The 12,468-nt window shown below is 46.2% G+C and overlaps 1 protein-coding gene across 3 annotated transcripts in view; it reads left to right on the forward strand.

The window, feature by feature from the left end:
* Positions 1-12,468, forward strand: part of AFG3L2 (AFG3 like matrix AAA peptidase subunit 2) — a 27,340-nt gene continuing 14,872 nt past the window's right edge. Inside the window, exons 1-6 of one of the 3 annotated variants that reach the window (XM_059894548.1) lie at positions 1-232; positions 4,007-4,106; positions 4,850-4,927; positions 6,914-7,020; positions 7,158-7,310; positions 9,306-9,380. In XM_059894548.1, coding sequence (XP_059750531.1) covers positions 116-232; positions 4,007-4,106; positions 4,850-4,927; positions 6,914-7,020; positions 7,158-7,310; positions 9,306-9,380 — 630 coding nt within the window. In that variant the 5' untranslated portion in view covers positions 1-115. Of the gene's footprint in view, positions 233-4,006; positions 4,107-4,849; positions 4,928-6,913; positions 7,021-7,157; positions 7,311-9,305; positions 9,381-12,468 lie in introns of those variants that run through there. The other 2 variants (XM_059894549.1, XM_059894550.1) reach the window with 2 other exon arrangements.

The raw sequence follows: 12,468 nt of genomic DNA on the forward strand, positions 1-12,468 counted from the left end.
CGCAGAAGAGCCTGGGGTGGCTGCCGAGCCGTCCCGTGGCCTCTGCTCTGAGAGTGTCCGGCCGTCTACGGCCGCTTGCCCGTCAGCGCCCGGCCCGAGGGACGCGCCGGCGGCCATGGCGCACCGGTGCCTGCTGCTGTGGGGCCGGGGCGCCTGCCGGACCCGCGGGCTGCCCCCGATGCTCGTGCCTGGCGGCCGCGCGGGCCCCACCGAGCGGCTCTGCCTGCGGAAGGTGAGTCCGGCGCCCCCGGCCCGCTTCCGGCCGACGACCCGCTTCCGGCCCGGCTCCGGGAGTCAAGGTCACGGGCCCTGCTCTCGGCGTGGGTCCCCGGCCCGGGTGGAGACGGGCCTCGGAGCGGCGGGGCTGCCCTGGGCCCGGGAGGCCTGCGGAGCGGAGCGCGTCGGGAGCCGGCGGCGAGGGCTCGGGGGTGGGGCTGTCGCCGTCCGGCGGACACGACGCCTAACAACCGGGATCGTTAACGGTGACCCCCCCAGAGGGGCGCCGCTCTGCCGCCGGCAGGCCCGGGCTCCCAGAGCCGATGTCGGCTGTGCGCGCGGCGGACCCGCCTCGCGCAGGTTGACCACGACCGCGCACGGAGCCCCGGGGGTGGTGGGCGAGCCCTGGGGTCAGTCGCCAGATGCCCTGGAGGAAGTGTTCTCAGTCTTTACACGGAAAGGGCAGTGATAGCACCTGCATTCCTGATGTTTTCTCCTCGAAGCCCCCTTGCCAGCCAGGGTTATTCGGCTTCGTCTCTTACTCAGAATGGCCGTGCACTAGGCCTTTTTTCCGTTTCTTGCATTACATCCATTTCCCCGTCTTACCTTGCTCGAATTCCTCTTTTGTCCCTTGTGAATATTGGACTCAGACATGTAATAAGCAGGTAGGGATCTGCCTTGTGAGTTTGTAGGGTTTTTTGTCAGGAATCTTATCTAAAAGGCCTTTCTTTCGAGTGGCACTATAGTTTCCGTGAATCTTCGATGCTGAGGTGTAAGGAAGTCTCCTGCTTGTGGAAGTCGGTGCCACATATTCCCTGGTACTGCCCTGAAGATCTGGGTGGGGACGCCAGGGCATTACTCTGCTACCTGCAAGGGACGCTGAGAGGACAGATTTTCCTCTACGTTTGTCCATCTGTTAAAAATCTGTTCTCACAGTGAGGTTCCTGGGGAAAAGATTTTGATGTGTGGTCTCAGGTATAATCCTCAAAGGATTGAAACCGATGCTTCACAACTAAAAAGTACTCACATCGTCAGACGTAAAACCTAATTCTCTAAATTGGGGTCCTCTGTACTTAAATTTTGCAAATTCATAATCTTTTATATGTATTGTTCTTTGAATGGGCTTAGATTAGATAGAGGAAAAATATTTAATTGATGGTTCTTTTGTAGAAAATAATCTCATCATTAAATACAGTCACGGGGGTTATTGCTAGAGGTATTCCAGGTCAATGCAATTTGAAAAGAGAGCCTAAAGGGGGCTGATTATTCAGCAAGCTAATAATGTTTATGAAGTACATACCGTGTACCCATTTCTGTACTTTATTGTGATACAAAGACTTGCTTAATATGGTGTTAATAAAGAACCCTTGCTCTCAAGTAGCTTTCAGAATGATTGGAAATGATAATGTAAATCTGGGTATTGCCACACAATTTTAAAAGTGTTTTTCCATATATTATCACATTTGACCCTCACAGTAGTATCCCTGGGCATTCGTTGTTTTCTCCCACTGCAGGTTCATGACTGTGAGTCCCCTAATATCATGAGATATGTTGAAGATCATCATGCAAAAAATCAGATTTCCAGCTTCACCAAAATTAAAAGTTTTGATACTGTTTGCCTGGTGAACTGTGAGTCTTTCAAATCCCAGGCTAGGTGTCACTTCCCTGTGACATGGCTAGGTCCCTTAAACATGAAACCACTTCCTTCTCTGTGCCACCTCTGTACCTTTCTACTTAAGGTTTTGTATTGTTGCACGTGCGGTGCCGTCCTGTAATTGATTTGTTCCCAGGACTCTTCCTTACTCTTCTGAGTTTCTTCGAGGCAGCACTAGTTTTGGTCCCCCGGTGGGCTCCCCACTGCTTGGCAACACCTGGCCTGGAGCAGATATTCAGTGACTTCTTGCCCTGTCCAGCGTGGATAACAGGTCATTTCAATCCACACCCGTAATGGATTTGGCATTGGAATATATTTATTGACATATGGCACACTCTTATCCATTATCAGTGGTTATTTCTTAGGCCAAGTGTTCCCAGCCGTCAGGGAGGGCCCAACATAACAGAAGCTCCAAGTTCTCTCAGACCAGCATTGCTGTCTACCAAGAACAGTATCAGTGTTTCTGTCCTACTTTGCTATTAATTGTGCATTAATTTGGAATTAAATCAGCTCATTCTTTTTTGGTTTTTAGTTGATTATTTAATCCAGATATCATAAAATCTACCGTTTTCAAGTGTACTGTTCCGTGGTTTTTAGTATATTCATAAGTTTGTGCAACCATTACCACTATCTAATTCCAGAACATTTTCATCACTCAAATAGAAGCCCTATAACCAGTAGCAGTCATGCCCTATTTCTCCCCAACCATTCCTCCAGCCCCAGGCAACTACTAATCTACAGTCTCTGTGGATTTGCCTATTTTGGACATTGCATATAAATGGAGTCATGTAATATGTGACTTTTTGTGTCTGGTTTCTTTAACTTAGCATAATGTTTTCAAGGTTTCATGGTAGCGTGTATCAGTACTTCATTCCTTTTTTATGGCTGAATAAAATTCCATTGTGTGCATATACCACATTTTGTCTGTTCATCATCAGTTGATGGACATTTGGGTTGTTTCCACTTTTTGGCTATTATGAATAATGCTACTATGAACATTCATGTACAAGGTTTTGTGTGGACATATGTTTTCAATTTTCTTGAGTAGGAATGGATTTGCTGGATCACGTGGTAACTGAACTCTACGTTTAACATTTTGAGAATGCCAAACTTTCCCAAAGTGGCTGTACCCATCACCCCAGCAGTGCACAAGAGTTCCAGTTTCTGCAGATCCTCACCAACACTTGTTATTGTCTCTCTTTTTTATTATGGCCACACTTGTGGATGTGAAGTGATTTTATATGGTTTTATGGTATTTTGTTTTTCTCATCAGACCATAAAGGAGGCAAGTGAGGATGGATACTAATGCGGATGAACTTCACTTTAAACATTCTCACCTGTATGTAAAAGCTTGTCCTAAAAAATGGTGGTGAATTTTCATTTTTCAAAAGGATAGGATTACTTGAACTTTTCCACTGCCAAATTTGGATATAGCCCCTCAGTGGACCTTGCCGTTGATTGCTTTTAATTGTGCACCTAAATATTTAATAAGGAGCTTGTTCAGTTTGTTTACATTATATTCTGACTTATATAGGCAGTATTTACAAACAATTTTTAGCAGCATGTTATTTAAAGCAGAGATATATCTGTAAAGGGACTTGTCAGGATGGCAGTATATCAAATACCTTTAGCAAATGTTACTAGTACAAGGGCTATCAGTGACATTGGACCATAACTTTCTTGTCTTTGAGCACAAATAAATTTAGTATTGTGTTCACAAGCGGCATTGTTCTGTAATTTCAGGTAAATGACCTTGTAGTGTGATAGACCCTGCAAGTGAGGCAGCAGATGTTCCATGTCAGAGTTTGCCTTTTGAATGCTACAAATTAAGTAAACAATGCCAGAGTGAACGTGTTGGTAGAGAATCGTAATTGGGCTGCAGCTCTTAATTAGGTATGATTTGAAGTACTCTCGTTTTCTGGGCGAAGTGTGTATCTCCTAGTTCTTGCTGCACTAGAACGGCCCAGGGCTGGACAACCCTAGTCCTCCCTCGGTGGGGGAGCCGTTCTATTCTAGTCTGTAACTGCCTGTTGAAGGGAGAAGCATTTCATCCACTTGGTGGTGTTAGGAAATGAAGCTCTTTTCATTCTTACCTTGATGTAACCTTCATGCTTTTATTTATATGTTGTGTTGCAGCTTTATCAATATGCTACAACTCAAGCAAAAACCAGCAGACGTTCTCTTCTGACAGATGTGATTGCTGCTTATCAAAGATTCTGTTCTCGGCCTCCAAAAGGTAAACATTTAGATGTGACTGTGACGGTAGACAGTCTTGTGACAGAGACTCGCTGTCAGCGGGCGTTGACAGGGCAGGTGCAGAGGCGTTGTTTCGGTTGATTCCTAAGTCATGTCTCATCTTATAACCCACCCCACCTCCTCCTGTGTGATTGCAGCGATGACAGTGTGTCACCTTCAAATGTGGCACCTTTGTCGGTAATGAGGTGGGCAGGCCAGTGAGGCCTTTCCCTATGACTCTTCGGGGTTGTGAGCTGTATTATCTAGACTTTGATTTACTCCCTACACAAGCAATGTTATACTTCTAGCTTGTGCTTTTTAGTGATGAATCAGCTGCTTTAAAAACAAAGAGCGGGCTTCCCTGGTGGTGCAGTGGTTGAGAATCTGCCTGCCAATGCAGGGGACACGGGTTGGAGCCCTGGTCTGGGAAGATCCCACATGCCGCGGAGCAACTGGGCTCGTGAGCCACAACTACTGAGCCTGCGCGTCTGGAGCCTGTGCTCCGCAGCAAGAGAGGCCACGATAGTGAGAGGCCCACGCACCGCAATGAAGAATGGCCCCCGCTCGCCGCAGCTAGAGAAAGCCCTCGCACAGAAACAAAGACCCAACACAGCTATAAATAAATAAATAAATAAATAAATAAATAAATTTATTTTAAATAAATAAAAATAAAAACAAAGAGCACGTACACAAAACTTGATGAATTTTAGTTTGAGGATATGTATTTTTTTCCTTTTCTAACAGGATTTGAAAAATACTTTCCCAATGGGAAAAATGGAAAAAAAGCTAGTGAACCTAAAGAAGTTATGGGAGAAAAAAAAGGTACCTTTTCAAAAGATTATGTTTGAACTTACTGTTTTCCCTTAATATATGATGTTGCTGATAGTTTTCACTGAACAAAGAAAATCTTAAGTCAGTTCTGAAACTGTAGTCTAGGAGGACATATAAAATTCTGTTTCGTTTTATCTTAATTTTCTGCTCATATTTCTTGTCATTTTTCAAATTGAATTAATTGAAGTTTACCTTAGAGATATTGGCTGGTCAGTATCAGTCATATCTAACTGCATATTTGGTAAGTACATTTGGCACATGTTATCAATACATGCAATTTACTTGACATGTATTGTGAGTGCAGTGTTTTTCAAGTTGTTCCTCGGAGGCTTATCGTCCCTTAGCGACTCAGAGAGGTTTTGTCAGAGCCAGCGGCTTGGGGGCCTGTGTGGGTCCCAGGCCCTGTTCCCCTTTCACGTGTGATAACATTTAGCACAGTGCCCAGCACGTGCTGGCATTCAGCTGGCATCGTTTCCTTCTAGGGAAATATAAGGAAAAATAAAATACAGCCTTTGTTTTTAAGTGAACTTGGGTCTCGTTGGAGGGACAAATACATGCTAAGAGAATGTGGAGCATGAAAGCCAGGCCAGAGCCGAGGAAGGAGCAGTGCTGTGTGGGCTGATGGAGCGCTGGTGACTGGGCGACTTCCTGTTGACCTTGGTTTGGGACTGATTAATGGTGATTGGTCCACTTTTTAAATATAACCTATTGGGTACCTTTTGCATATATGTTACTTTGTCCCAGAGTACATGGGACATCGTTCAACAACTTTAGAAATGTGCCTCCTCTTTATTTCCCAGGCCTGGGCCTCTCAGCGGTGGGCTTGCCTCTCTGAGACCCTGCCTCACTTAAAATAGGGGTGCAGGAGCTGCCTGTGTGCATCTCGGAGGGGTGAGCACAGCAGGAAGCCCAGGCCATGAAGCCCTGCAGGTGACTGGGTGCTGAAGCCTCCTGGCCTGCACAGTGAGGGGGTGGCTTCCCAGGAGTTGACGATGTCAGAACAGTATTCGTGGGTCTTTGAAAGGATGGAGAAGTGGGGGAAAGGGAAGGTATTAGTGACTGTATTAGTTTCCTAGGGCTGCCAGAACAAAGTTCCACAACTGGGTGTCAGAAGCAACAGTACGTCTCTCAGTTCTGGAGGCTGGATGTCCAAGATCAGTGTATCGGCAGGCGGCAGGGTTGGTTTCTCCTGAGGGTCGTGAGGGAAAGGTCTGTTCCAGGCCTTCTCCTTGGCTTGTAGACAGCCATCTTCTGCCTGGGTCTCTTCATGTCTCCTTTTTTCTGTGCATGTCTGTGTCCAAATGTCCCCTTTTTATAAGAACATTAATCATATTGGATTAGGACTCACCCATGTGACCTCATTTCAACTTGTGTATTTTGGTGAAGACCCTAAGATCACTGGGGAGTAGGACTCCAGCAAATGAGTTTGGAGGACACAGTTCAACTCATGACAGTGACTAATTTCAGATTCTTACCAACAGATTTTATGGGGATGAGGTGGGTTTGTTGTTGGTGGTGGTGGTTTTGTTTTTGGCCAGTTATCAAAATCATGTCTTTCCTGCAGAAGAAACTGTTAAGTGTTCACTTCAGGGCTTGGGGCAGGGCGGGGGCACCTACTTTTTACCTTCAGGTGGGAACTCAGGAACGCACTCATGTGCACTCAGATCCCAGCTCTGTCACTTGCTCACTGTCACTGAGCACTGCACCAGGTGATCAGCAGGCATATCAGCCCCTTTCTTATCTGTAAGATGGGCGGAGTCGTGTGTCTGCTGGTCCTTGGGTAAGTGTGCAGCTCCAGGAGCCTCCCTGAGGGCTACCCCTCTCTTAGTCTCAGGCTTCCTCATAGCACTTTGTTTAGTAACTGTTCAGTTGCCATGTGTTTTGCAATAAAACTTTATTAAACGGTATTAATGAAAACATTGCTGAGAGATAGGAAATCCTGCTGTGCCGCTGTACACACTCTCTGTCTGTGAACAGAACCGAAGCCAGCGGCTGCCCCGCGTCCTTCTGGAGGAGGAGTTGGTGGTGGTGGAAAACGAGGTGGGAAGAAAGATGATTCTCACTGGTGGTCCAGGTTCCAGAAGGTTTGATTCCACACTGTGTGGTTGACGTTGGGGCTCTGGGGTGGCATTCATGGCATTGGAAGGGATTTGCATCCAGCACAGCATAGACTGTGTTGTTACATTGCATGCTTCACAGAAATGTCTCCTTCCTTGCCCAGGGTGACGTTCCGTGGGATGACAAGGAATTCAGGATGTACTTTCTCTGGACCGCCCTGTTTTGGGGAGGAGTCCTGTTTTACTTCCTGTTCAAGAGCTCCGGGAGAGAAATCACATGGAAGGACTTTGTCAATAACTATCTTTCCAAAGGAGTAGTAAGTATTGAGTGGGCCCGCAGGCTGCAGGGGTTCAAAGGGTGGGGTTCAGATGAGGCCAATAAAGTGATAAACAGCCACCAAGTTAGCCAGGCTTGTTCGTCATCAAGTCCCGTGTTGGATTTTTCTAATGCTGGAAAGTACTGCAACCAAGGAACCTGTTTGTTTTGACCCAGCAGTCCCAAATTTACCACGAACTCCTTTTATTTCTTTTCATGCTAGAGCCTCGCTTTGGAGCCACGGCTCCTGACTGTTGCTCTGGCGTCCCCGTCTGCTCCCATCATTCCTCTTGTGCCCTCGGGTGCCTCTCCTCCCTGCACCTTTCCCAGCCTCTCCCAGCCTCTCCCAGCTCCTTTACACCTTCACTGCTTGTAATCTCCTGTGGGCCTGGAAGTGGGTGAATAGGTGATTCAGTGTTTACAGTGAGAGCCATGGGCTCTGAGTGAAGGCCTGGGCATGAGCTCTGTGCCGCCGGGCTGGGTCTTTGCCCAGTGAGACCCGGTTTCAGCTCATTTAAGATGCTGTGGATTGTAAGGGACATGTTATTTTACATGTTACTAAGAAAGATTGAGTGAGCCGCCAGTGAAACTGTGTAATACCATCAGTTGTCAACATGCATCCCAATGTCTGAGAGGTTAAAATATGAAAAATGCCCATCTTAGACTTGATGAAGTAAAGTGGTAGTAAGAGAACGAGGATTAGGCCTGCTCTGTAACCTTGGGGAAATGATTTAAGCTCTCAATACTGGATTTTTCTTCAATGAAATGAGTAAAATAAAGATGTTAATACTTAAGAAATATAAAGAATCTAAAATTATTTTTAAAGGTCGTACAGTAAGGTGAGGATGGACAAAATGGAAACGATTATCTACTCAGATTTTTGAAGCAAGTGAGGCTCTCACCTGTGTGATTCCCAGGTGTCGTGAGGAGCCTGCTTTCTAAGAAGTGACTCCTATCCTTCGAGTGTGGGGACAGGTCCTGGCTTTGTAGCCACATCTCCTCCTGACCTGCTGGTTCTCTGCACTCAGTCTACCGTTGCCCCAGCAGTTTTATGGGGGGTAGAGTTCTATAGTCCTTTCCAGATGGTGAGCCCCTATTCCGGTTCCTCCTGGAACCTTCCAGGGCTCCCTCACTTCGCATATTGGGCTCGTACCTTCCAGACTTCCTGCCAGAGCAGACTTGACAGCGGCAGGAAACAGGCCCCCCCAAAAGTGCTCCACTCCGCAGCAGCCAGAGCCCTCAGGGTGAGGTGTACAAGCGATCTTCAGGACCCTGTGTAGTTAGAAGCTTGCAGGAAAATCAAGTTTAAACCATTTTATACCGTAGAGGGGCAGAAATTTAAAAGTCTTACAATAGCAAGTGAGGACAGTAGTGTTTTGGAGAGCGATTTTGCCCTGCAGCCTAGCCGGACTGTGTTTATCTATAGGTACGTATCCCAGGGAAGTTCTTGAAGATATGTCCAGATGGTATACACAGGAATGTTCGCAGCAGCATTGTTTGTGATGGGGGAGCGTTTGAAACAGCCTGAATGTCTGTGAACAGGAGAATGGACCAATACCTTGGGGTGTACTTATAAAATGGGGTACCCTGCAGAACTGACATGTCAGCAAGGAGAACCTTACAAATACAAGGACAGAAGAAAAAGTGGTAGAAAAGTACATGCCAGATGAGACCATTTTTAAAGTTTAAAAACAGGCAGAAGTGAGTGTCTGTTCAGGGTTGGGTCTCTGTGGCCTGGGACCAGGCCCTGCTTTGGGGTGGCCAGCACCCGCTGCAGAGAGCGGCCACATCTGGGTGACTGGGGGCTTCAGCAGTGTTTGTGATGTTTTCTTTCTCAAGCAGGAGGGGGCAACACGGGGAATCCTTACGTTATCTTCTTTCTTTACTTTATATTCTTTTGTGTGTCTGAAATGTAGGCATTTCAGATGAGCTTAAAAGAATATCTCAAGTCTTTGTGTAAATTTATGTTTGAATATTTAACTTCTCAAAATTCCAGGTAGACAGACTGGAAGTCGTCAACAAGCGTTTTGTTCGAGTGACTTTTACACCAGGAAAAACTCCTGTTGATGGGGTAAATGATTTTATTAATTGATATGAATTAGCTGTAAATTAACTTTTCAGATGTAAAACTGAAAAGCAAGCATTCCCTCACGTTGCGGTAGCCATGTACACTGGCCGCGTCGGAGCTGGGCAGCGCAGCAGCCAGGATCCTCACTAACAGTGAGGATGTGAACGTTGTGTCCGTAACGTGTGCAGGGACTGGGCAGTGGTTTTGGTTTTGGTTTGGTTTGGTGATCACGTTGGCTGTTCATTTAGGAACCAGTGAGTGAAATCTAGTTTTCAGTATTCCAGTCTCTATGATTTTTCAAGACTGAGAAAACAGTTGTTTGGTTAAGAAAAAAAATGTTAAAAATCTGAATTGCTTATGTCTTAAGACACCTTTTGTCAAATCAGTTTAAGAAGCATTCTGGTCATATCTCTCCCAACTGTTTTGTGATGTTATATTATTTTAATTTCCATTTCTGTTCTTATTTTAAAAAAAACATTTGTATTTCTTGTCCAACCAGTTTGAACTGTGTTCCAGAGACCCCAGAGTGGGTTGAGGGGATTATGGGGGGGAGGGGGGAGGGGGCAGATGAGGTTTCCAGGTGATTCCCAGCCCTCCTGGGCCCAACCCCCAGGCCCACTCCTAGCCCCTGGGCATCCTGCGATCTTACAGCTCCTCTAGGGCCAGCCCTCTTCCAGGCTGCATCCCTTCTATCTCAGGATGCCTTCGCTTCACCATTTCGTCGTCATCCTGCCTGGATGGGGCCACATTTAAGGAAAAGGAGAACTGATGGTGACCGTGTCTCTGATAACGTATCAATAAATATAAGAATATCTGTAACGTCATAGGACTTTGGTATTTCAGTCACTGTTAGGAAAGTTGTTTGAATTGTCTTAATCCCCACCCCCCATTCTCTTTATCTTATGGTGAAATGTTCATTAATAACCATGCTACTTTTTTTTTTCTCAGAACTATTCCTCAGACTTTTAGTGCTGGGAATTAAATTGGCACTCCCTTTCAAGAGGACAGTTTGGCAGTGTGTGTATCAGCAGTTTTGAAAGTACGCATACACCCAGTAATTTTGCTTCAGTGATAATCCTAGGGAAATAATTAGGGATGCATGTAAAGGTGTCTGTGCAAGAATGTCCTCCAAAACATTGTTTATAGGGCAAAAAATTAGAACCATATAAACAGGCCCGTTAGGCCCCTGGTCAGCAGTAGCGGCTCCTCACGTCCCTCTTTAATCGCCTGCTGGGGCTCGGCTCTCAGTAGGGCCTGCTCCTCCCTGGGGAGCAGTTTTTACACTTAGTACTGGCATGCACAAGCATTTTCATATTGAAATTCGTACCATCTTATTATAAATTACTTTGTATCACTCCTTTATATTACAGTTAAGGTTTTATGTTGATTTCTTTTCAAAATTGTGCATATTTCAAGATTGTAAAAGGGGTATTATGAAACCTTGAAAAAACAACATCAAAATTGCTAATAGTGTTTATCTCTGGATATTGAGGTCATGGATGCTTTTTATTTTCATTATGTTTGTGTTTCTTTAGTTTTTTACAGAGAATATGTATTGCCTGTTTAATAAAGACTATTTCAAGCTTTCGGAAATGGGTCTAAGATTTTCAGTGTCCAACTGCTTATGGCATAGCGATATTAATTGCTGTGCTGTGCTGTATAAGCACAGGCTTTGGAGTCTGACACACTTGGCCTCAGATAAGCTCTGCTCTTTACTAGCTCTATGGCCTAACCCCTCGAAGCCTCAGTTTCTTTATCTTTAAAATGGGAGTGACACTAATGCTCTTAGGGCTTAGCTCTCAAATGAGATTGTGTAGGTCAGTGGTGGTTGTCAAACCTCAGTGTGCATAGGAATCACCTGCAGAGCTGGGACCCACCCCAGAGGGTCTCACCTAGGTCTTGTCCCTGGAATCTCCGTGCTGCTGGGCCTTGGTCCGCCCGACTCTCTGATATGAGGCATCATTTAGCTTGTTGCCCCGTTGGTGGTGGGAGCCAAGTTGGGGAGTGTTTTGTCATTGACACATTTGGGGCCTATAACCACAGGAATCGTGTAGCTTTGTCTGTGAACAACTTACCTAGAACTATTGTTATATAATATTATACAACTTACTCGCCGTCTTTTGTTTTTAGACACATGGAGAGAAACACCAGAGTGACGGCCTCCACTCAGTAACCCTGGTGGTGGAAGGGTTGCGGGGACGTGTTGCTCTTGTCTGTGTACACGTCTCAAGTGTCTGAGGTTTACGTGTTTTTTAGGTGTTTGCAGGTTAGAGGAGGAATAAAGTCTTTCGGGGCTGTGCAGTGCAGCTGACACTTGCCGGGTGCTGGGAACAGGGGCCAGTGTGTGGGGAAGCTCCAGAGGTGGGAGTGGTTGTGTCGGAGAGCCAGTGTGGCCTGCTGGTTATTGTCGCTGGCCCTGGAGCCAGCCTGCCTGGACTGGCTTCCTAGATGTGTAACCGTGGGCGGCGAGGTCACCCCTGTAGTTTTGTCCTCTGTCATACGGGGACAGTAAACGCCAGCACGGTGGGGAACCCTGTGCTGGCGGGGAGCATCGCCATTGCCTCCAGCCCTTCAGGTGTCCCTCCCTAGGGTCCCAGGAACTCCCAGGTCCAGTGACTGGAGGGGATTTCTGCCCCATTGGGTGGAGCTGCCTCCTAGCGGTCGGTGATAACACCTCCTTCTGAGGACCCAGGGTGTCGTGGTGCATCTGGGGCTGGGAACCATCCCAACACTGAGAAGTGCCATCACTGCCGCAGGCTGGTGTTTAGTTTGGGACCAGGCAGCTAAGAAGTTCCTGGGAAGTGGACAAGAGGAAAAGGACGCTTGTTTGTTTATGAAAAGGGTTGTCTTTTCAAAGAGAGTTTTCATTTTTCAAGTTTACAATTTTAGGACCGTGGAGGAATGCTGCCTATAGAAATGCTTACTGGCTGAGGCTTGTCAAGGGTTCTCACTGAGTGAAGCTTAGTCACTGCATTGTTAAAACACGTCTTGTGTTATTGTTGGGTTTTTTAATTTGTAAATTTGCAGTATTTCTGAAAAATTCTTGGAAAGTTGAATCCTTTGTAAATTGAATCCTTTGTTTCCTCTTCAT

The sequence above is a fragment of the Balaenoptera ricei genome, chromosome 14, assembly GCF_028023285.1.
Source record: "Balaenoptera ricei isolate mBalRic1 chromosome 14, mBalRic1.hap2, whole genome shotgun sequence".
Lineage (NCBI taxonomy): Eukaryota > Metazoa > Chordata > Mammalia > Artiodactyla > Balaenopteridae > Balaenoptera > Balaenoptera ricei.